Raw genomic sequence first — 26,476 nt, forward strand, 5'->3', positions numbered from 1 at the left:
CAATTATATGGTAAATTAATCTTCAACAAAGCAGGAAAGACAATGCAATGGGAAAAAGACAGTCTCTTCAACAAATGGTATTGGGAAAACTGGACACTTACATGCAAAAGAATGAAATGGACCACTTTCTTACACCATACACAAAAATAAATTTAAAATGGATAAAAGACCTAAATGTGAGACCTGGTGCCATAAAAATCCTAGAAGAGAACATAGGCAGTAATGTCTCTGACATCAGCCATAGCAACATTTTTCTGGATATGTCTCTTGAGGCAAGGAAATAAAAGCAAAAATAAACTATTGGGACTATATCAAAATAAAAAGCTTTTGCACAGCAAAGAAAACCAACACAACTAAAAGGCCACCTACAGAATGGGAGAAGTTTTTTGCAAATGATATATCCAATAAAGAGCTAGTATCCAAAATATATAAAGGACTTATACAACTTAACACCCAAAAAACCAAATAACCCAATTTAAAAATGGGCAGAAGACATGAACAGATATTTCTCCAAAGAAGACATCCAGATGGCCAACAGACACATGAAAAGATGTTCAACATCAGTCATCATCAGGGAAATGCAAATCAAAACTACAATGAGATATCACCTCACACCTGTCAGACTGGCTAAAATCAAAAATACAAGAAACAAGTCCTGGTGAGAAAAAGGAAACTTCATGCACCGTTGGTGGGAATGCAAACTGGTGCAGCCACTGTGGAAAACAGTATGAAGTTTCCTCTAAAAGTTAAAAATAGAACTACCCTACAATCTGGCAATCACACTACTGGGTATTTACCCAAAGAATACATAAACATTAATTCTTATGGTTACATGCACCCCTATGTTTATAGCAGCATTTTTTACAATACTGAAATTATGGAAGCAGCCCAAGTGTCCATCAACAGATGAATGGATAAGGAAGATGTAATATATATATATATATACACACAATGAAATATTGTTCAGCCATAAGAAAGGATGAAATCTTGCCACTTGCAATGACATGGATGGAGTCAGAGTGTATAACGCTAAGAGAAATAATTCTGAGAAAGACAAATACCATATGATTTCATTCACATGTGGAATTTAAGAAACAAACAAAAAAATGAGCAAAGGGGAAAAAGAGAGAGAGAGATAGACAAACCACAAAACAGACTCTTAGCTAAAGTGACTGACGGTTACCCAAGGGGAGATGGGTGGAGGGATGGGTGAAATAGGTGGTGGGGGTTAAGGAGTGCACTTGTGATAAGCACTGCATGATGTATGGGATTGCTGAGTCACTATATTACATATCTAAAACTAATAAAACATTGTAGGTTAAAAAAATAAAAAGTAAATAAAAATTAAAAATAATATGAAATAAGAGGCTTATTGCTATATGTAGACAGGGACATTTAAGAAATACTTCTCAACAAGTTGAGAAATAATTTACTTACAATTATCTGACATTTTTGAAGAGAAATATTCCAAAAGACCTAATATACTTGTTTCCTTCAATTCTGGTGATTCTTCTGATTTATCCACAAGTAAAATATCTTTTTGTGAACTTTTACAGGCACAGAAACCAATAAAAGCAGTTTTTCGCAAATTAGAAGTGGTCGCATACAAGCAGATTTCTGCAAGAATTGTTGTATATCTGTAGACTACATTCCAGGCCCAGGAAAAGTCATCTACCTTGCAGCCTTCTTCCTAAAATGAGAAAATAGTTACTAGCTAATCAAAGTCTAATTTAAACTATATACTGTACTTATAAGAAATATCTTCAAATTTTATAGAGTTGGTAAAGAACCATAATCAATTAATATTTTACTCATTAAAAAATAGGTTTTCCATATGTAGATTTCATAAAATCTAGCTCCAAGAATAAAAAATACAAATAGCTAAAAAGTATATAAAGAACAACTTTTCAATTTCCTTAGTAATCAACAGAATATAAATTAATCCAATGAAATACCATTTCCTATATTATAAAAGAATCTTTTTTATATAAAGCTCAGTTGTTGTGTGTGGAACTTTATACATTTTTCATAGGAAAGCAAGACCATTATATATTCTGGAGAGGAATTTGGAGATCTATCCTACAAATATTAAAAGAAAGTTCATAGTCTATTATTCAGTCATTTAATTTTATGAATCTATTCTGAAGTAATAGTCATAAACACAAAGATTTTATGTATGAGAATACCAGTTCAACATTACTTGCAATTAACTGTGAATAATTAGAAATAAAGTCAATGTTCAACAATGAAAAAATGGTTAAATTATCTCATGCAGACCAAAATGTAAATTTTAATAATATGTAATTATAATGAAAAATGCTTTCATAATATATTATAATTTTTAAAAGAAGAAACCAAACCATATATGACTATATGATCTCAAGTTTGTGTAAAAAATTTAAAGTCCCTCTGATGTGTGTGTGTGTATAATCTATTTCCATATCTTTACACGTCTATCTATCTCCATCTGTCTATCCATACTGGGATATATGGGAAATGTGCATTTACTTAGGTGCCTGGATGGCTCAGTCGTTAAGCGTCTGCCTTTGGCGCAGGTCATGATTCCAGAGTCCTGGGATCAAGCCCTGCATCAGGCTCCCTGCTCAGAAGGAAGCCTGCTTCTCCCTCTCCCACTCCCCCTGGTTGTGTTCCCTCTCTCTCTGTGACTCTCTCTGTCAAATAAATAAAACCTTTAAAAAAAATGTGCATTTACTTTCATATTTAATTAAAATTTTTATCACAAGGTTATGCTCATTGTAAGTCCTAATATGATCTACAATTTAAATAGTGGCAAAAATAAAATTTGTTTCTCTTCAGGTCTTTTGAAACACCTAAATTAACAATATACTGTTACCTGGTTTTGAACAGACATAATGCTTAAAAGAAAATCTCTCATTAGTTCCATTAAAGCTTTCAAGCAGGCCATGTTTAGTTTGGCAGCCTCCCCAAGGACCAACAAAGCCAGTATTGAATCCAACCTAGGAATTTTGTGAACAAAACAACAAAGACCTTAATTAAAATAATAATAAACAATTTTTAATGAAAAAATTGGCCAGAGTTAATGAGTATCCCAGATTACCAGCTCCATTTACTTTTAATAAAGACCAGTATTGGTTGACACTGCTTCTGATTAAAGTCTACAAGAAAGAACCACATTTTGGCAAGATATTTGAATTCAGAGTAGAGTTCTGTGAAAACTCTGAGAGTAACAAATACTACAAAAATCACATTTCTTCATAGATTCTGTATAACAAGCAATTAAGGGCTCCGGTTCTAGACTGTCCCCAGATTTTCATAATAGGTTTTGATTTTTAACTTTCTGCACCTAAGAAGTGAATTTCAAGAATGTTTCCCTCTAAGAAAAGAGAACAAATTTAAAAATGACCTTCCTAAACACTCCAAAAGATCAGATTATTTGATTTAACAAAAAGTGTAATTTCTCAAAATCGATATTTCTGTTTGATTAGAAGACTGTCACGATTTATCATTCAAAATATTGTATAATAACTGGGAAATCACACAAGAATTTATTAGTCATTAATGAACATATATTTGATAGTTTCAGGAAATTACACATTTAGTGCTATTTTCTGAAAGAGATATAGTCTGAAAGAGAACTGGTGAGAATGCAAACGTAAACTCCCTCTACCTAGAGCTGCATACTGCCTTGGTTTATAAGCCACTGATAAAGAGTTAGCATATTTTACAATTATATTTGAACTTCACAACTGTGATATTTCAGTAAGTCAAGTTCATTATCATTTTCAAAAGGAAACACCTCTAATTATGGGGAAAAAAAACCAATTCTTTATATTTGAATAGAGCTTTACAGATCTACAGATCTCAATGTGCTTTCACATAAATTATCTCACTCATTGAACCACATTTTTTTTTAAAGATTTATTTATTTATTTATTTGACAGAGAGAAAGATGGCCAGCGAGACAGCGAACACAAGCAGGGGAGTGGGAGAGGTCGAAGCAGGCTCCCAGCGGAGGAGCCCGATGCAGGGCTCGATCCCAGGACTCTGGGATCACGCCCTGAGCTGAAGGCAGACACTTAACGACTGAGCCACCCAGGCGCCCCGAACCACAACTTTTTGACACATTCAAGACCTCTTGGAAATCTTTTATTTTTAATATTAGAAAACTGAAACATAAATAGATCTGGGAGATTTATCCAGATTCCTGTTTTAAGCTAGATTAATGGTAACTAAGGTCTTCTCTCACCTAAGGTATTTCCAGTATTGCTTTTCCAAACTGTTATTTAAGTACATAGAAAGTAGACTTATTGTGGTGATCATTTCACAATATATACAAACAGCGAATCATTACGTCATACACCTGAAACTAATACAATCTTACATGCTAATTATATCTCAATAAAAAAAATTTAACCTTAATATGACAGTGCTGCTTATTGCCTAATATTGTCTGCTCCTTCCTTTCAGAAATAAACCTCAGTTTTGTTCAAGATGGCAAAATGCTCAGTTAACATTGCTCCCCAAAATGGAAATGTTCTATAACTTGATTGTGATTACACAGGTGTATACATTTGTCAAAGATCATATATCTGTGTACACAAAATGTGTGAATTTTATTGTATGTAAATTATATCTTAATAAATTTGACTTAAAAAAATGAATTCCCACACTCCCTTGAAGCTTGGAATAGCATAAATGTAGATTTAGTCAATGAGATACAAATGGAAGTGTATTATGAAATACAGGTAAGCTATTATTTTTCTGATTAAGAAAGAGATTAAATTTAGATAATAAGTGATTTTTTTTTCTTTACTTATCCTTTCCCTCCCACTTGGAAAGCACACATGGTGCCAGAAGGTAGAGCAGCTGTCTTGCAACAATGAGGATGAAAGACCAGTACTATCAATGGAAGAAAAGGAAGCTAGAAGGAGCTTGGGTCTTGATTTTCTTAAGAATCTGCATATCAGTAGTGCACTGCTTGTTATGTGCACTAATTAGTGCCCTATTTGGTAATGCAATGTAGTTAGGTTACTGCTACATGCAGAACTCAATCCTAACCGATAGACTCAACATGATGTTTACAAGCATGAACTTAGAGTCAGAAAAATTATAGGTGGAATCTTAGCTCTGTCAGTAAGTAGGTATACGACATAGGGCAATTTGCACAGTCTACCTCAGTCTGAATCTATTCATCTATAAGTAAATAGAGCAAAGCCTACTTTTCAGAGACTCTTATGAGATTTAAGTAAAATACTCTATGTGAAATGGCTAGGTTCAAAATGCTGACCTGAATCAAATTACAAAAAAGACTATTTCTTCAAAGTCAAAGGATATGAGTTTGATAACTTTTCTCTGTGAAGTCCTAGAGCGCCTGAGGTCCAGATGACCTCCAAGGTGAATGACCAGTGAGTCATTCTCAGAGTACTCCTCATCCCACTTCACAATAAGGTCAAGCAAAGGAGAGTATAGGAGTATAGTCCCAGAGTTTACAGAACTTCCTTGCCCCTGAATATACCTCACAGTCCTAAGATTTTGGTTCTTCTCTTCTCTTTTGAGTCTGGAAACTTTTAACTAATGTAGGGCACTCTCACTAAAATATGGGTGAGAAAGGATCCATTAGCATTAGCGTCCTATAGTAGAAAAATGCTTCAACACAAACACACTATTTTCAGTCAATGCTACTGATCGCAAAATTTTCTGTAAGTGAAAGTACCTTTGCCAAATAGAATGGAAACACCAATACTTACAAATTGGAGTTTGTTAAAATTCAAAACTGAAAATCGATGTGCACAGAAAGACTTCAGAGTTGACTAGGTTAGAAATTTTGCACTAGCTTCTTTATGAACTCACTACAGTACAATTACTAGTAGACTGACTTGATTTTACAGTGTCATGAAATTAAACATGTATAAAGTAATTTATAAATATTATAAATATTTATAAATACTATAAATTTTCCCCTAATTTTATAAATAAAGAAACTAGGGCAGAGGTTTACTGGCTTGTCCAAAATAACATAGTTACTTGATTCATTTTACTTTAAATTTTTTTTTCACTTTTAAAATTAATGTGAACCACTGCACACAGGCAAATAGTACCAGATCCTAGACTGGACCTCAGCTAGCCTTACTTCGGCCCACTGTTCCTTCCACACTAATATAAATCAGCTAAAATACATCAAATAAATATATAGACAATAGATCGGCTAAAATGCAATAATAAGAGGCTTCATAAAAAGCTATTGACCTATCTTGACTATCTACAGAACCCTATAGAAAGGTTAGGAACATCAGCATTCAAGACAGTTTTCCTATCAATTTCTTCAATGATCAAATTGCAATTTTAAAAGATGGAATTAAAATGTCTCCAAGTCACAACCCTTACACAGGTTATTCCAACTTTTCAGTAGATCCCTCAGAAAACACTGTCAAAATCCACACAACCATAAAATCCACACAACCATAAAAATGAAAGAGAAGTCGCTAAGAGCAGTTAACTTATAGGGAATTTTCAGAAATCATAAAATTGATGGAGCTGGATTAAGAAGAGCAACAAGGAGTACACACATTCCGCTTCGTGAAATATAGCAGCCTCAGGTCCCCAACAAAAGTTAAAAGAAAAAAAAATGGTACCTACCATCCATGGTGTTTTTCACAGATTCAGAAAAAAGTAAAGCCAGTCCCTTACTTTGGAGGGAGTCAGAGTATTATTTCTGTGCTTCGTCCTCATCTCTCTCATCTGGCAACGTCCAGATGACAAACAGGGTAGAAAAGCATGCTGTGGCAGTGTGTGTAGGAGGCGGGGAGGAGGAGGGGGAACACCATAATGGGAACACTGGAGGGCATTTTCTCCTCAAAAGTAAAATATCAGAGAGTAGGAAGAATACAGGAAGGTCCCTGATGATAGTGCACGTTGAATGTTGCAGCATTTAACAACTCTGTTATGTGTGCTGTGAATACAAACTTATTTTAAAATACCAAGTTTTTGTAGATTTCTCCTAGGTAATGAGGTAAGTAAAATAGAAAATGGAGAATACTGAAGCAAGGGCTAAAGAGAATATCAGTCTGAATACTCAGAGAGGATCATAGCTCCGAAAATGATTTCTTTTTTCTTTTTTTTTTTAAAGATTTTATTTATTTATTTGACAGAGATAGATACAGCCAGTGGGAGAGGGAACACAAGCAGGGGGAGTGGGAGAGGAAGAAGCAGGCTCATAGCGGAAGAGCCTGATGTGGGGCTCGATCCCAGAACGCCGGGATCACGCCCTGAGCCGAAGGCAGACGCTTAACCGCTGTGCCACCCAGGCGCCCCCGAAAATGATTTCTTACAGGGAACAGAAGATATTTTTATAAGACTGTTAAGCGCCTTTAATAAAGCTGAATAAGAGTAAAAGAAAATGAAAAGCCTCGATACTGAGATGAAAGGTAGTATGGTAAGAAAATGAAAGACTGCAAAGAGATTAAAATACAAAAATATAATTCAAATCCATAATGAGGAAGTTAACTGCAAAAGTTGCTTGGAAGGGAGAAAACTGGTGAACTGAGACCCAGTACTATCCAATTCCCATTGAGATAACCAGGTACGTCTGGGTGGCTCAGTCGGTTAACGTCTGACTCTGGATTTCAGCTCAGGTCATGATGGTCTCAGGGTCTTGGGCTCAAGCCCCACCTGGGGTTCTGCGCTCAGCAGGGCGTCTCCTTGAGATTCTCTCTCTCCCTCTCCCTCCGCCCCTCCCCCTACTCAAGCTCTCTCTAAATAAATAAATAAAATCTTTTTTTTTTTAAAGAAACAAACAAAGAAACAGAGACTGAAGGGGGAAAAGTCTGTAGTACTACAAAAAAGAAAAAAAAGAAAGGAACTTTAAAGATTTTAAAGTTATGAACAAAATGGAATTTGAATGAAGGAAAACCTTTCCAATGCTGAGAAGCCAAAGATTATTTTAAAATTTCGTGCAGGCATATATGGGTTTTCCACATCAATGGTTTTTGTGGGGTTTTTTTTATTAGTTTTTTTTATTATAATAATATTTTTTTATTATGTTAGTCACCATACAGTACATCCCTGGTTTTTGATGTAAAGTTCGATGCTTCATTAGTTACATATAACACCCAGTGCACCATGCAATACGTGCCCTCCTTACTACTCATCACCAGTCTATCCCATTCCCCCACCCCCTCCCCTCTGAAGCCCTCAGTTTGTTTTTCAGAGTCCATAGTCTCTCATGCTTCACTCCCCCTTCTGATAATCCAAGCACAGAGAGGCAGGAGATAGGCACTGAGTGTGTGAACAATGACTCATCAATGGAAGGCCCTTCAGGAAATGCAGACCCATCACCAGTGCGGTGTGCACAGCTGCACATAGCAAGGCTCTTCTTTGAGTAAGGTGGAGGATTTGCCTCGACAGCTTCCTAAGATGACCAGTGAGACAAGAGAGAGGATGCCTGCTATATCCTAGCTGCCACATCACCAGGATGTGCCTAAAAAATTCTGGATTGAAAATAAAATAGAATAAAAAGTAGACTGGCTTTGAACATCTAATCATAAGTTAGGAAATGGCATAGCAACATTTAGAGATTTAAAGTGGGAATTAGAAAAAAAAAAAAAAACCCTAACTGTGAGCATAGAAACCCATTTCCAGACAAAATTTACATGGCACTTTTCAGGAGGAAATGAATGGTGACAAATGTTATTATTCTCAGCCTAGAGTTGTGCATAAGCAAGGGCTCACCTAATGAAATAGGTCACCTGTGTCCATACTTAGAATGTACTCAAGCCAAGCAAGAACTGAATAGTATTTAACAGCTTAAGAATGGGAAATCCTAGTGGTAAAAGGTGGACAGTGAGTGAGAAAAATAGATAAAGTTTAATAAGTCAAAATAATTTCAGAAATATGACCCTTAAAATTAAATATTGATATGTAACTCATCCTTTAAGGAGGGGATAGAACATTTTAAACAGTGATTTAACCTTAATGTTATCAGAAACTCCAGATTAACAGTCTAGGAAGGGAGGGTTAATATAAATAAATTAATCTCAATCTTCATTGCACATGAAGAGGACAGGCAGGATTTCATTCTTGACTTTGGCCATTTATGAAAACTACTTTGAAGAATGCATTTTTCTTGCCATTGTCTGATTTTTGATAATCAGAAAAGATGGACTACATGTGAACCTAGTCTTTGGTACGTCTGCTAAAAAGGGCTCTTGCTCCCGCTTGCAGAGCTTCATTCTCGGAGCTCCAGGGATAACAGTGGGGAAGGCGAAGGGCTGGAGGGTTGCACAAGCCAGGAATGCAGCTTCACCCGAGAAGGCACAGGTGGGTCACTAACTGTCACCTCCATCCAGTCCTTCAGGCACTTTATCTGTTTGGTTCGTTGGTGGTAATTAATCCTACCAGCAGGATCTTTCAGTCTTTGTTTTTGCTCTTCTTGCTTTTTTCTAATCACTGCAAGTTATGAGACCCTGATGTAACCCCTGTGTCATGTCAAAAGAGTTCTTATTAAATAATTTTAAGCCAGAGGGTGGTATAATCACATTTAGGTTGTAACCCTGGCAGCAGAGTATGACAGATTCTTGAGGGGAAAACTTAAGGCAAAGAGACCAGTTAAAAAGCTACAAGAGTCTTGAGACAATAATGGGCCTAAACCAAGATTGTGGCAGAGCAGGCAGAGAGCCGGGGAACAGTTCCGAAATGGAGCAGTTAGGCTGTGTAATTTGGTTAACTTGAGGAGGCGACATATGTCAGGTATGGAGATCAAAATTCAGTAGGCAGAAACCTCTCTAGGAAAAAAATAATTCAGATCCGAACTTGTAGGACATGAAGGATTAGGGGAGACTCTGAGTATAAAAAGGGTTTTCGTTACTTATGTCATTTAATCTCTCAAAAGCTCTCTGAAATGGCTACTGTCTTTATTTATCTGCTAACCAGACTCTGTTCATAGGGGTTAAGTGACTCATTCAAAATTAGACAGTAGCAAGAGATAGGACTAAAACTCAGGTCTTCTGACTTGAGGTTGAATGTTTTTTTACTGCACCATAACCTAGCAAGGCATGATTACATATTTACCCTTGCTGTAGACTGAAGGGTTATACGTAGCCCAGAGGATCAAAGGACACATTTAAAAATCCAGTCAATCAGTGTGAGGACTTACACTGCCATCTCAGCTCATGAAGAAGGAGAACTACTGACAAAGAAGTTGTTTGAATGGTTTTGGTTAGACTGTCACATGAACATTACCATTACTGGGATTCAAGAGATAGGCACCGTGGATATCAGTGATCTGGACAGAAATTAAGGCCCTGCTGCCCACACAAAGCAGTTGATTCTCTGCCTGATTCATTTCCATGCAAACACAAATACTCCACCTCTGGAAACCACTTGCCATGTCTATGTAATTTTAAATTGTCAAGCTTTTTTGGAATACATTCATGGAGCGCACTACATCAGCTATTTTGCTTTGGGAGATATAATTTTATATGTTATACAGCTCTACTGAAATGCCATACGGCATTTCTCAGCAGTCTTCATTGGCTAATAATTCAATTATAAACACAATTCATTATTTTCATGTTAGATTAGAAAGCCTTTTGCACTGGCTTGAGCTATCTTCCCAGAGCAAATGGGGCAGTTTATAAAAGGCCAAACCGCAGGGTGGAGCATTGAGAGTATGAAGCATCATATAAAGTTTAACCATATTAAATAGAAATCTGCCTTCCAGCAAACTGCTTATCTGCAGCTCAGGGCAGCTAAACTTCCCAGATAAAGGCTGATGCATGACAGCCAGGAGGGGCTCATATTGTCCCTTTTTCTCTACTTTTTCACACTGTTTTATAATTTATTGTCTTTAGTGCATTTCCATTTCCTCTGCAGGGTTTTTTCCCGTCCCCTAGTGAGCAGAGGTCACCCTCTGTGGTGCCTTCCCTGAGTCCTTTTGTGGATTCTGGGCCTGCTCTTTTTCAGGCTCAGCTGAAACCACTTGCTTCTAGTTCTTTCCTTTTCTACGGTATAATCTTTACAAAGGAGGCTATAAGAAGCAAGGCAGAGATCTACATGATGGATTATTTACTGCTGGATAACATCAGAAATGGGCAGATGAGAACCAATCACTTGTATGGGCACAAGCAATTTTTGCCACTAATAATCAAATGTCTTCTGATCAATCAGTTGAATGGTCTCCCCTCTGCATTTTAAATCTCTGAACATTGATTCATCATTACTGATATGCATGGAAAACAAAATTGTTCAGGTTATTCCTCTTAATAGTCACTTGGCGTTGACTTCCAAGTACTACACCAAATTTATCTTCCACCAAGTGTCACAACTCCAAGGCTATCTGGTCCAGCATATCCTGACAAAGTCTCAATTACTATCAAGGCCTGATGCCTCAATATTTCTATTTCATTCTAAATACATTGTTCTTTTTCTTAATTTTTTACATATACCCAATCTGAGGAGTATGTAAGACTAATATTCAAGTTGCCCCAGAAATGGAAAGCATTTCTGGTTTGATTTTGATAATTACATCAGTTTATTTTGTTTTATCTGGAATAATGACTTCTAGATAGCTGTATAGGCTATTCCATAAATAACTTAAATACTTCGTAAGAAAAAAAATTAATTCCTTAATATTTGTTATCTCACAACAGAAAATTTGACTAGCAGAAGTTAGGCAAATGGCTAACTTAAAAAATAATCTTTTAATGTCAATGGATTATTTTGTTTACTAGAGTCTTCACTGTTTTTTAAAAAAGATTGAAACCTCTTTAAAAAAACAGTAAATAAAAGAAAAAGAATCAAAATTATCTGGCAGTGTTTTTTTTAAACAATTATCTTTTCCTCTTGATTTTAAAGAGTCACTCACTGTATTTCACAATTTTTTCAGTTTACCCCTCTGTTCATTCAGCGTTGTCTAAACACTGCCATCCCCTCCCTCACCTGATTTCCACCATGTCTCTCCAGAAAACAAGTCAGGATTTAGTGACAAGATGCATCAAAACAGTCATCTCCTTACTCATGCAGCCAGAGAGAACAGTGAGACAAGGTACTGAAGCATGCTATACTGGGACCCTAAAAATCTCATTCTGCTCACTAATAAGCCTAATAAACATGGCCTCAGTTTCTCCACTTGCAAAGTCAGAATAGTTTTGTATGATCTCCAATGACCCCAAATCTGTAAAATACTAAGTATAAAAAAATAACTACCTTTTAAGATAGTTAAATAACAAAAATCAAGCAAGTAAATTTGAAGTTCTAATTGGCTTTATCAAATGATTCATGAATCAAGCAGCACCCCATCTAGTGAGTAGAGAGGAGCTCCAAGGAGTTGAAAGGTTTTTATAGAGGGAGGGTCTCTGGGGCAAGAAAGTTATTAGCAAAAGAAAAGAATTGTTCCAGGTGAGGCTGCTTTCCAGGGGGAAAAGCAAGGTGTCTTTACACAGATGATCTCATCTTTTTAGGGAGAGGGAGAGGGCCCAAGTGGTAGACTCGCTGGTGCAGACTGAAAAATTCCTAGCTGACCTTTTTAAGACTAAATTTCTGGGGGAAGTTAAAACTGCAATTAGATCATGTATTATGCACCAGTTTGGGAACTTGATCTAAGTGACACCATTTGGGGCCTGTGGTTGATTGGTTTGTTTGTTTAACAAGACAGATCATTAACAAATTAAATCAATGTGGATGCAGCGCAGTAAAACTGAAAGTTGGTTAAAGAAACAATTCCTTGACTTTCAGAATTAGCTATTCTTAATCAGTCACTTTTACTATCTCAGTATTTCTTTAAACTTGTTTATTTGGTAATTATTAGAGTGCTTTGAAAATAAACTTGTCATGAAATACTTATTTTTATATGTTAAAATGTAATTTCTCTTATTTTTAAAATCAAGTTAGAGTCTTCCAAGAGCTAAAATAGTTCTATACCCTTTTGAAAACTAAATTGTATATGTGAATCCCCTACAACTTATTTTCTATAGTAAGAGTGGTCTGAAAGAATCACCATGGCTGGGGCACCTGGGTGGCGCAGTCGTTAAGCGTCTGCCTTCGGCTCAGGGCGTGATCCCAGTGTTCTGGGCTCGAGCCCCACATCGGGCTCCTCCACTAGGAGCCTGCTTCTTCCTCTCCCACTCCCCCTGCTTGTGTTCCCTCTCTCACTGGCTGTCTCTCTCTGTCAAATAAATAAATAAATAAATAAATAAATAAATAAATAAATAAAATCTTAAAAAAAAAAAAAAAGAATCACCATGGCTTTCAGAATAACCAACTTTGCACCAGTGAGAATCTCTAATTTTTGTTGTATTTATCAGCTCTATATTAATATATACTTATTAAAATTATATCCTATTTTCATTGTAATTTTGCTATTTAAAGATATTATCCTTAGTTTTAAAACATAAAAGAATCACAGTCTTTGTTAACTGCAATATTGAGTAGATTTCTCCCATCACAGGACAAGACAGAATAAGTTCTTGACGAAACATCTTCTGAACTAAGCTATTTCTAAGAAATTAAGCAAACTGTAAGCCATCCTCCAGAAATCTTTACTTGATCTAGAATCCCAAAACCTTCCCAATGAAACTGGGAAAACACCTTTCCTTCATAAGGAATCCTTCAGATTCTTAGAATTTACATATACAAGGGACTTTGATGGAGAGTGGGCAGCCAGAGGGTTAAAAACAGGACCTAAGTTTAAGAAAACTATATGATGATTGAAGTTGCAACTTGGCAATGGCATGACAGCTGATTATTATTATTATTACCATTAGCATTGGAAGAGGAATTCAAAACTCTGATTATCCTCAAATACTGAAAAGGGATGTCTCCTCTGATCACTTTCCTCAGAAATACTCCTTTAAAATTCTTCTCCCCTCCATTGAACCCATGTCCTCTTTGGTAGTAATTTAAGACTTCTTTTTCCTTCTCAAATTAATGTGTGTACAGGAGGAAACTACCGCTTATCAGTCAAGATTTATTTTTGTTATACTTTAAAAATAAGGCATAAAGAAACAGAATCTCAATATATTTCCTCCAAAGATAATAAACTGTCCCTCACTGTTGTTTAACAACTTAAACAATAAAGGATGTTTTAAATGGGGGGAGGCACTATTTATCAATAACAAATTTCATTTGAAAAAGATAAATTAAGCAATACATGCATGCAAACTAGCAAAAAAATGAGAGAGAGAGATAGGAATAATTTATTGATGAAGTGAACTAATACAAAATATATAAATTGCCCTTGCATTTGGAACTGAGATTATAAATTATTTTCATACTCAACCAAGGTGTGATTAACATTTAAGTACAAAGGTTATTTAACATTTAAACACAAAGGTTTCTCTATGAATTACTTTGGATTTATGGAATCCCTCTTACCAGCATTCCTTTTGAAGCTGCGCTTTATGAAAGATGAGGTGTTCAAGCACCTTATTCAGCTGAGGACTATTCTTCTGAACACATGACCAGGCAGCAACACAGTGCCAGAGCAGGTGGTTAATTTCATATTCTCCCTGATTAAATTGCAAATGTTCCTGGAATTAAAACATAAAAATATATCTTGAAAAGAGTTATTTAAAGTGAATAAACATGAAAATAATTTTTAAATATTCAAATGAAAATGCATAATTTTTTTTAAAGATTTTATTTATTTATGTGACAGAGAGACAGCCAGCGAGAGAGGGAACACAGCAGGGGAGTGGGAGAGGAAGAAGCAGGCTCCCAGCGGAGGAACCCAATGTGGGACTCAATCCCGGAACGCCGGGATCACGCCCTGAGCCGAAGGCAGAGGCTTAACAACTGCACTACCCAGGTGCCCCCAAAATGCATTATTTTCTTAAACTTCATGTTACACCAAACAGAGCAATTTACTTAAGTACATTTTTGTAAATATATATAGTGTGGGGGAGGAAAAATAATTTTCCATCTACCCTTCCGGATTCTTGGCTGCGACCTCTGCACCCCCTATAATAAAAAGACAGATTAACAGGAGAAAACCAAACAGAAGTTTAATAACATGTGTACTTCCTGTACACATGGGAGAGACCCAGGAATACTTTTCAAAATGGCCCAAACCACCACCTTACATAACATCTCTAGCTAAAGACAAAAAGGGGGATGGGCAGTTATGGATGGCTAACAGGAAAAGCCTAGTAAACAAGGGTAAGCTTAATATGCAGATTTGTCATTGTCTTCTCCACCGATAAGAGTTTCTAGAGATTTAGTCATCCTTCTCTTCTTAGTACAGAGAGGAGACACCCGTACAAATGGAGACTTCTCTTAAAATGTAAATATCTCTTACAAAAAGGGTAACTTTCACTCAGTTTTCACAGCTTCTCCTGTGTCTGTGATTTCTTAAAAATAACGAGCCTAAAATAATCCTTATGCCAGAGTCATATTTGGGGGCAGCAATTTTGTTTCCCTTCAATTGTTAACCTGAACCTAATGTCTTAACTGCTTTTCACACGCATCCCTTGTGTTAAATGACATCAGTTCTACACTACAACAAAAATCCTACATCCTCTACTAATAATTAGAACAATTGGCTTTTAGACCCTGTATGACTTAGTTCTTCCTAACACCCAAGGAAGAGGGGACAGGGAAAAGTTTGAACCATGATCAAACAGCAAATTAGGTTTTAAAATGTGGATTTCCACTTTAAGAGCAAATATACGTGCCTAGCTGGACATGGTCAATGTCTGCTAAGTAACTATTTTAAAAGTCGACAAATTCAGGGAAAAAAGTGGGCTGTTACCTGTTTTTTTCTTGAAGTGCTTCCTAACAGTTTCATAGATTCAATTGGTCTACTAAAGTAACTGGTATAAAGAAACCTGATTTTATTGTTAGACAGTGATAACATAGCACTCTCATTGAATTTTTTCTAACAATACAGATTCAAATACACACCTTGTGATATGTACTTAATATTTCATTCTTTAATGCTCAAAAGAAACAAAGAGACTCCAAAAGTCTTTATAATTCTCATTTATTATACAAACAACATCAGATCTACAATTTAAAGATAAATTTTCATGTTAAGTATTTTTAAGTTGAAAGGCCAGAAATTCATATATAAATTTTAAATTAAGGTACATTAAGTTTCTAGTAAACTGTTTAGTTAAGTCCCACAGATGTGTATTGATCTATTTTTATGTTGGGAACTCAGATGCTGGAGATAAAAGTCATGAGTAAGATAAAGTCTCTGCACAAGGCTAATGACTGTAGGGAATAATCTCTCAGAAAGGCAAATGAAAACAAGCCAAAGTTTAGAATGTTGGAATATTTCATAGAAAAGCTTTATTTTAAAATAATGTAAGACAGGGGCACCTGGGTGACTCAGTCAGTTAAGCTCCAACTCTTGATTTTGGCTCAGGTTATGATCTCAGGGTCATGAGATCAAGCCCTGAGTTGGGCTCCATTCTCAGCACAGAGTCTACTTGTCCCTTTTCCTCCCCCTGCTTGTGCATTCTCTCTCTCTCTCTCTCTCTCTCAAATAAATAAATAAAATCTTTTCATAAAATAAGTTGAGAGGGATCTTTTAACACATATTGAAAAACACTGATCAGGGCATTAAATGACTCCCGAAGAATTTTTTCTTTTTACCCCCTCTCTTCCCTCCCTCTTTCCTTCCTTTCCTTCCTCTCTTCCTTCTTTCTTTTTTCTTGGCTTTATGACCACTTCCTATAGTTCTTTTCACCTCCCTGCCTTGTTGCCCAGCTTTGGATTATGCTCCTTTACAAACTGGACCCTGTACACAGAGGCCAAGCAGCAATTAAAGAAAGAGTCAGACCACTGCAGATTGGTAAGTGATAGGTCTAGGAAGCCAGGGAACGAACTTAGGAAGCTTGTCTTAGGTGGCTGCAAGACAAGCAAATCTCTGCACCCTCCTGAATCTTAAGGTTTATAGGAGGCCTTAACTGGGTTCAGTCACTTATACCACACAGATGGTCTCAAGAACACATTGCTCTCTCAAGGCTACATCCTTGAAATGGCTCCAGCTGTGGGAACAGTGAGCAGAATGTGCATTCCAAGGAGGAGCCTCAGATTGCCAGCTCGTGGGTCACCCAGTGGCCACATCCTCTTGATTACGTCCTCCAACAAGCTATCAGTTGCAACTTGTACAATACCTATTTTGAGAAGGCCACCTACAAAAGTGCTTGAATTTTATGCAAATTTGAATACACAAGCTCCAAATATCAAACCAGACTCTCTTTTATAACAGAAATGAGCCTTGAAGAATGGGCTGTATTTTGGCTGTTCAGAGACAGCTTTTTGAGTTTCATCCTTGTTTTCAGCCATTTTGGGAATGTTGACATTGCTGTGAAAGGACCTCTCAACACAAATGTGCTACTTAGATAATAGGATATGAATCATAGGATAATGCTCCTAATTTTAAAGAACTTGTGTCTCAGTCCAACCCAATTCCTAATAACCATGTACAACTGCAGTATATAGCACAAAATGTCCCAAATTTAGATAATGCCTTTGGTTTCTCAAGTACTTAAAGCATTAGAAGATGAGATTGCTAATCACATTTGAATGTAAACCCTGTGTGTTTCCTAGTTTTCAGAAAACTATTTGTACTTTAGGACAGATACGGCTATTTAGTAAAGGGTCTACTGCTTTTCAGTTGAGTTTAATCTACTATCTCCAAAAAACTATGTTGTTGTTATCATGTGACAACTGTACTCAGCAAATTCGGCTCTGCTAGTGGAAAACTCAATCCAGTGTTCTGGCTCTGAAAGCCACGGAGCTAATTAAAGTGCACCATTTGCCAAAGTCAATGGAAACTTCACATCTGGATCAGCTTTAAAGGATATTAAAAGAAGAAATAGGTTCTAGCAGCAGGGAAAGGAAATTTCCTATTCTTAAATAGAACCAACACCCATAGGGGCGCCTGGGTGGCACAGCGGTTGAGCGTCTGCCTTCAGCTCAGGGCGTGATCCTGGCGTTCTGGGATCGAGCCCCACATCAGGCTCCTCCGCTGTGAGCCTGCTTCTTCCTCTCCCACTCCCCCTGCTTGTGTTCCCTCTCTCACTGGCTGTCTCTATCTCTGTCAAATAAATAAACAAAATCTTTAAAAAAAAAAAAAAAAAAAGAACCAACACCCATATTGTGTGTCTCCTAACAGGTACATCCTACAGAATTCCTTATTTTTTCAGCAATCTTATGGCAGCAGTTGGAAAACAATTAAATGCTTATGCTTTTACGCCAATGCTGATAAATATATTAAAAACAAAATATTTTGCAGTGGCCAAAATATGCTGTCATGGACCTTTTAGCATTATCAGAGAATGAGGGCTGTAGGAATAAATCCTCAAATCCTCTACTATGGCATGTCAATAACAAAGAAAGGAAGGGGATGAATACAGATGTATTGTTTATATTCCCATTTTCCTCTCTGATTCCTCCTGTCTCCCAGTAGGTGAGAGAGATGCGTATTGAATGGCTAAGTACTCAGCTGAACTGGAGAGGCTGGCTTAGACCAAGCTATACCGAAGAAATTGGCCTGAAACTGGGGAACAATGTTCAAACATGTAATCAAGCACTGAATTAGATGAACCAGAAATTTTAGTAGCACTGTGACTACACTACCTTTCAAATTCTTTACATTGTGCGGGAATGAGAGGAGAAAAAGGAGAGCAATAAATCTGATAGGCTAAAATCTGTTATAATCCCCTCAAAGAGGGATACATGAATCAGAGGTATAGAGCTGAGACAGAACTTAAAAAAGATTGAAACTATGCCCTTTGTTCTTTGTGGAAAAAGGCACAGAGACTTAGTGACTTGTCCCACTCTAAGCAGAAACATTCTTTTTTCTTTTCTTTTTTTTTTTTAGATTTTTAAAAATTTATTCATTTGAGAGAGCACAAGAGCAGGTCGGGGGTGAGGAGGAGGAGAGGGAGAGGGACAAGATGACTCCATGTTGGGCACAGTTCTCAATGTGGGGTTCTATCTCAGGACTCTGAGACCATGACCTGAGCCAATACGAAGAAGCCAACACTTAACTTACTGAGCCACCCAGGCGCCCCTAAGCAGATACATTCTTTTCATGTGTTGACATTTTGCTGCTTCCAGTTTAGGTGAAGCTGTACTTCAGGAACCTTCCATTTCCTTGTAGCATTTGTGCACCAAGAGTGACAAGAACAGATAGATTTTTTTTTTTTTTTAGATAGCATCTTTCTAAAAAAATTTTTATTTAAATTCAATTTAACTAACATATATTGTATTATTAGTTTCAGAGGTAGAATTTAGTGATTCATCAGTTGCATACAACACCACATGCTCATTACTTCAAGTGCCCTCCTTAATGCCCATCACCCAATTACCCCATCCCCCCACCCATACATCACCCATGTATATATATATACATATATATATACACACACACACATCTTTTTTTTTTTTTAGATTTTATTTATTTGACAGAGAGAGAGACAGCCAGCGAGAGAGGGAACACAAGCAGGGGGAGTGGGGCAGGAAGAAGCAGACTCCCAGCGGAGGAGCCCGATGCAGGGCTCGATCTCGGTACTCCGGGATCATGCCCTGAGTCGAAGGCAGACGCTTAAAGACTGAGCTACCCAGGTGCCCCAACGCACCACATCTTCTTTATCCATTCTCTGTCAGTGGATATCTGGGCTCTTTCCATAGTTTGACTATCGTGGACATTGCTCCTATAAACATTGGGGTGCCCCTTCAAATCACTATGTTTGTATCTTTTGGATAAATACCTACTAGTGCAATTGCTGGATCATAGGCTAGTTCTATTTTTAACTTTTTGAGGAACCTTCATACTGTTTTCCAGAGTGGCTGTACCAGTTTGCATTCCCACCAACAGTGTAAAAGGGTTCACCTTTCTGCACATTCTCACCAACATCTGTTGTTTCCTGAATTGTTCATTTTAGCTATTCTGACCAGCGTGAGGTGGTATCTCATTGTGGTTTTGATTTGTATTGCCTTGATGCAGAGTGATGTTGAGCATTTTTTCATGTATCTGTTGGTCATTTATATGTCTTCTTTGGAGAAATGTCTGTATCTTCTGCTCATTTCTTGACTGGATTTTTTGTTTTTTGGGTGTTGAGTTCTATAAGTTCTTTAGATTTTGGAGACTAACCCTTTAACTGATAAGACATTTGCAAATATCTCCTCCCATTCTATAGGTTTCCTTTTAGTTTTGTTGCCTGTTTCCTTTGCTGTGCAAAAGCTTTTTATCTTGATGAAGTCCCAGTAGTTCATTTTTGCTTTTGTTTCCCTTGCCTATGGACACATGCCTAGCAAGAAGTTGCTGTGACCAAGGTCAAAGATGTTGCTGCCTGTGTTCTCCTCTAGGATTTTGATGGATTCCTGTCTCACATTTAGGTCTTTCATCCATTTTTTTGTGTTTATTTTTGTGTATGGTATAAGAAAGTGGTCCAGTTTCATTCTTCTGCATGTGGCTATCCAATTTTCCCAACACCACTTGTTGAAGAGATTGTCTTTTTTCCATTGGATATTCTTTCCTGCTTTGTTGAAAATTTAGATTCTTAAAAAGAAGCAGAATCAACATTGAAGGTTGCTTGCTTCATAACGAGAACACTCATATTGTCAAGATTTTACAATATCTTATTTTTTTAAGCAAAAACACTCAAATCACTACATTAAGCACAATTAACTTCATAGTAAAACACAATTATTTAGTCAGCATAATCATGTCCTTAGATGAAAATTATTATATTTAACTGCCTAAGTTAAAGTGAGTTCCTAAATATAATGTTCATTAATCATTGTCTGCATTTTCATGGCACTCAGTAATTTACAAGGCACATGCTTTTTTGCAATCTTCACAACAATCCTATAGATCAGTTAGGGTGAATATGATGATGACGATGATGATGATGATGGCGGTGGTCGTGGTGGTGATGATGTCTTTTTTACAGATAAGCAAACGGGGAGCTCCACGGACCTCCTCTGAACCATACGGTCAGTTGCTGAGCAGGTCTTTCTTCCTCATGACCAATGTTCTTACCGTTGTTCAGTATCTTAGATTACGTATTTATTGTTAAAATATTCCTTAAACTTAAAAACAAGATCCCTTTAGTGCATGAAGTAATTGGTGCTCATTAGTGTTTATACCAAAAGGTTCAAATTACTTAGCATATGCCACTCCACGTCAATGATTCACCAAGAAATGATTCACCAATGATTCTTTTTCACCAAAGAGAAAACACAAAAGCCTATAATGATTATGAATAGATGTGGTTAAATGTGTTTCCTTAAATACTTATGCTTTAGTGGGTTTTAGAAAAGGCCTAAGAGAAGCATGGGAAAACTCTGAGGCACATTATAATACAACTATTTGAAAAAGGAATCTTAATTTTTTTTAGTTGTTTCAACTTCCCTTATGTTAAACGTGTTTTCCTTTAAAAAAAAGATTTATTTATTTATTTATTTATTTGAGAGAGAGAGAGCATGAGTGGGGAGAGGAGCAGAGGGAGAAAGGGAGAATCCCAGGCAGGCAGATTCCAAGCTGAGCACTGAGCCCGACACAGGGCTTGCTCTCATGACCCTGAGATCACGACCTGAGCCGAAACTAAGAGTCAGGCGCTTAACCAACTGAGCCACCCAGGTGCCCCCATGTTTTCCTTTTTAAGAAATTAACAGAAAACAAATTTTCTGTTATATATACTTTATATATACTTATTAAATAAGTATATATAACAAAAAATAAAATAACAAAAGAATCAAAGTTTCAAAGTGTTCACTGCTTTCTTTTGGAGTATATGTGAGAGAAGGAAACACACATGAGCCCCAGAGACTGAAGTTTGTTTTTTGAGGTATATCAGCCTATAATGTATATGAACAATTTTATGGCTCACTGTAGCTCTATTTGCATAATACATAGTTTATTACATACCAAGGAATTACATGATTGGGACAGTTTCCTCTAATGTTGATCACTAATGTCCAAGTTAGAAATTAAAAGACAATTTTCCATAAATAGGGATTATTTTATTTCCTTAATTCTGAACCATTTAAAAACATTTCAGTTGATTTTAATAGCATTTTAAATGTTATTACATATGAATTATGGAAGCATCAAGTATTACGACTGCTCTCATTAATAGCCTGTACTTTATGCACCTTTCTTTTAATACAAATGTAATTAAAATCCTCATAAGTTAATCTAAATTGCACTGCTATTTCCAATTAAATAGCTGAGATGGAAACTATAAGGAAAAAGGTATAACATTACTCTATTTAAAGTAGTAGTGGTGCATATTGATGCCCCACTACTAATCCTATTAACTACTGTCCAGGAAATGTGCATATAGTTTAGTGTTTTTGCTATTTGTTCCTCTCACCCTACCCCCCCCCCCCCACCAGCTAAGCTCATCTTCAGCAATGTTACTATGTTGGCAAACATTACTATTTAATCATATTAATGTTATCTGACTCATTATACACTAGGGTATACTCACCATATCAGGATCTATGTTCTTATAGCTTTTCTTGTTTTCCACAGGACTAAAAATTGATCCAGAAAGGAGTTCTCTTTTATATATAATTTCCATGGTTTTCAGAATTAATTGCACATTTGAAAAGATGTTTGGATACTTGTAATATGAATCTCCAGAGAAACAAAGTGCTATTGTAAGAAAAATAATTTGTGATAAATATTTCATTAATATCTTTCATTATGTTTCATTTGTCTTTTAGTTACTAAAATATAATCAAATTCAGTACTTAGATGCTGAAACTGCTACCATTTCCCCATCTCTTCAAGATTTATAATGTTATGTGTGACCCCTACTGGCATAATAGAAAACTACAAGGTAAAAAATTAATACATAAGAGTTTATATAATTCAGAACAGCAATTGCATAATGGTCGAATGCCCAATTAAGTACAGTTACTGCACAACAATGCTTGGAAACTTCCAGGTGAATATAAATCAAGTTATAGCATACTCTATTCATAATGGATACTTTGAAACTGTAATCCTACAAACAAGACATCACTGTTAACCCTACATTCTCCAGTTTTATTCCTTTTCAAGATGTTATTGTTGTTGAGTTTTTAAAGAATATATTTTAAATGTAGCAACAATTATGTCATTCAACATAACACCATGTGGTATTTAACAGAAATATCTTTATGCTGTTCTTTTTGTAAACTTTTAGACAATTTTTGAGTTTCAATCGACAGTGGAAAAATTAATAATAACTACTCCTACTGGATGGCTATATGGATAGGAAGCAATTGCTAATGGTCCCAAGTAAAAATTATTCTGTTGCTAAAGACAGAGAAGCATAAGTAAGCCTCTACTTAACAGTATTTGATAGAAGGGCAAAATCTGGGGATTTTATCCTTATACAAAACAAAATTATCGGTTTTCTTGGGATAGATCTACAGTAACAAGCTAATGTGAGATCTTGAGGTTTTATTCATATAATTTTTCAAAATTTATTTGCCACTATCATCTATCTGCTTATTTGATGAGTCACTATGCTGAACACAGTGAGGAGTTAAAAAGAGGATTATAATGTATGAAGAAATCAAAACAGGTGATATGACAGACATAAATTCTTATTCTGCTCATCTACAGTCTTGTCTTGGCTTCATACCCAGTCAGAATTTGTAGTAGTGGTGCAACTTATTGGTCAGTCTCCAAAACACTTCCACTCTTATCTCTTATTCCCTCCTCCATGACTTTTTCCACCAAATATTCCTTTTCTTGTGTCTTGAGTCTTTTTATTTCTTATCCTACAACATACTAATCTTTTCCTCTTTCAACCTTGTTTTTTTCAATCCATTAAACTAAAAAGTTTATTTAAAACTTAAAAAAAAAGGGTTTTGAAAAGATAAATTGACAAGCCTTTAGCTAGACTCGCCAAGGGAAAAAAAGAGGACTCAAATAAGTAAAATCAGAAATGAAGGGAGATGGGGCACCTGAGTGGCTCAGTCAGGTAAGCATCTGCCTTCAGCTCGGGTCATGATCCCAGAGTCCCGGAATCGAGTGCCGCATTGGGCTCCCTGCTCAGCAGAGAGCCTGCTTCTCCCTCTGCCCCTCACCCTGCTTGTGCTCTCTCTCTCACTCTCACTCTCTCTCTCTCTCTCTCAAATAAATAAAATCTTAAAAAAAAAAAAAAAAGAACTGGAGAGAGATGTTACAATAGAAATACAAAGGATTAAAAAAAAAGAAATACAAAAAGACTGTAAGAGACTAATATCAACAATTATATACCAACAAATTAGACAATGGATAGAAATGGAAGAAATGGATAAATTACTAGGAACATACAATCTACCAAGACTGAATCAAGATGAAATAGAAGATATGAACAGTGATTATTAGTAAGGAGACAGAATCAATAATCAAAAACCTCCCAACAGACAAAAGTCCAGAACCAGACAGCTTCACTGATGAATTCTACCAAGCATTCAAAGAGAATACCAATCCTTCTCAAACCCTTTCAAAATACAGCAGAGGAAGTAACTCTTCTAAACTCATTTTACAAGGCCAGCATTACCTATCAAAATCATACAAGGATGCCACAAGAAAAGAAAATTACAGGCCAATTTCCCTGGTGAACATAGATTCAAAAATCCCCAACAAAATATTAGTAAACCAAATTCAGCAACAAATTAAACAGATCATACACCATGATTAAGTGAGATTTATTCCAGAGACACAAGGATGGTTTAACATCCCCAAATCAGTCAATGTGATACACCACATTAACAAAATGAAAGCTAAAAATCATATGATCATCTCAATAAATGCAGAAAATGCATGTGACAAAAATCAACATCCATTTATGATTAAAAGAACTCTCAACAAAGCAGGTATGGGGGGAATGTAACTCAACCTAATAAAGGCTGCATATGACAAGTCCACAGCTAACATATATTCAAGGGTGAAAAGCTGAAACCTTTTCCTCCAAGATCAGGAAAAAGACAAGGATGCCTATTCTCAACACTTTATTCAACATAGTACTTGCAGTCCTAGCCAGAACAATTAGGCAAGAAAAAGAAATAAAAGGCATCCAAATTGGAAAGGAAGAAGTGAAACTGTTTTTTGATGTTTTTTCATCCAAACTATTGATATATTTCTTTTTCCCTTTATAGCTAAGCTTTTTGTAATAGTTCACCATCTCTGTCTTGTGCTTAAACTTTACCTTTACTCTTTGTTTACCTCCAATCTGAATTTTGCTTCCACCTCTCCAGTGGGAATGCTCCCAAGATCAACAATGACTTTCTGCTTAAGAATCCCATCAACTTTCAGAACTCCTACTATTTAGTACTTGTCCAGCTCTTGATGATATTGATCTTCTTGAACCTCCCCTCTTCAGATTTCTGTGTCATTACTCCTTCTTATTTCCCTTTACTGATGTATGCCACTCCAATTATCTATGAAATGTTTTCCCCAAGCCTTTTCCTAGAATTAATTTCTCCCCCCCACACACACCTTCCACCCCGAGGTTATTTCAGCCATGTTAACATGGACCATTATCAAATTATCTATGTTAAGATCTATGAAATAAGTGAATCCCAGCCTTCACTTATTTCCCTAGTTCCAAATGTGTATTTCCAACTGCTCACTGGGTACATATACCTGAATGATCTTCAAATTTCAACATGTCCAATGGTTCTCCAAAATTTTTTCAGTTTAGAGTACCATTGTCTTGACTGTATTTGTCAATACGTAAAATTCAAGATTCCTCCTGAATTCCTCATTTTCCCTTATATATAGCCTAGATCCAACTGATCACCAAATTTAGTGTCTTTTTTCTTCTAAACATTTTTCAAAACTATTCTGTTCTATCTCATTCCCATTGTAAAAGTTGATAATCTTTAACATCTCCTGCCCGGCTAACGTCACAGCTCACTGAGGCTCTGCATCCACTCTCCTGACTCTAGGTCAGCATCTACCTTGTCACTAGTATTAACTTACCAAAATATAAAATTAACTTTCTTGAAATCTAGAAAAGTAGATACTATTACAGATGAGGAAACTGAGTCACAGACAAGGTCATGCACTTAGTTAAGTAGAAAAGTTAAAGTAAAACCCATGCAGTCTGGACCAGAAGCCGCATTCTGCAATACTGTACCTATTACTTTTCATGAAAAATAAAATACAGCTTATGTTCTTTATAGTGATCGTCTGAGCTTCTCAAACTATAACATAAAACATTTGTAAGTGCAGAAAATAAAAGATAGTCTACCGTATAAATATGGTTGAAGCCTACGTAAATGTTGTTTAAAACTTTCTAGGTGACCATGCAGGAAATATATAAAAAGTCGTAAGAAGACCAAATAGCCAATCTGTCAAAAGAAAAAGAAAAAAGTATTTTTGTGTTGCATCAATAAATGTTTAGAAACTATAAGGAAACTAAACCATTTTATTATTACATTTGCTTTTGATGAAACAATTTCAAACTCACTTGAGCTTATGTGCTTTTGAAATAACTTTAAAACATTTATATCAAGGTTGAAATACTGGTTCTGCCAAGAAATTTTTATAAAT

The 26,476-nt window shown here is 36.1% G+C and overlaps 1 protein-coding gene across 3 annotated transcripts in view; it reads right to left on the reverse strand.

Annotated features, from left to right (window-relative positions):
- Positions 1-26,476, reverse strand: part of TMEM232 (transmembrane protein 232) — a 246,962-nt gene that overhangs the window by 178,617 nt on the left and 41,869 nt on the right. For all 3 annotated transcript variants that reach the window (XM_057307004.1, XM_057307002.1, XM_057307003.1), the window contains 5 exons: positions 26,175-26,274; positions 22,428-22,594; positions 14,350-14,504; positions 2,855-2,978; positions 1,438-1,690 (listed from right to left, as the gene is read on the reverse strand). In XM_057307004.1, coding sequence (XP_057162987.1) covers positions 1,438-1,690; positions 2,855-2,978; positions 14,350-14,504; positions 22,428-22,594; positions 26,175-26,274 — 799 coding nt within the window. The remainder of the gene's footprint in view (positions 1-1,437; positions 1,691-2,854; positions 2,979-14,349; positions 14,505-22,427; positions 22,595-26,174; positions 26,275-26,476) is intronic.

This window comes from Ursus arctos, unplaced genomic scaffold (assembly GCF_023065955.2).
Source record: "Ursus arctos isolate Adak ecotype North America unplaced genomic scaffold, UrsArc2.0 scaffold_5, whole genome shotgun sequence".
NCBI classification, from domain to species: domain Eukaryota; kingdom Metazoa; phylum Chordata; class Mammalia; order Carnivora; family Ursidae; genus Ursus; species Ursus arctos.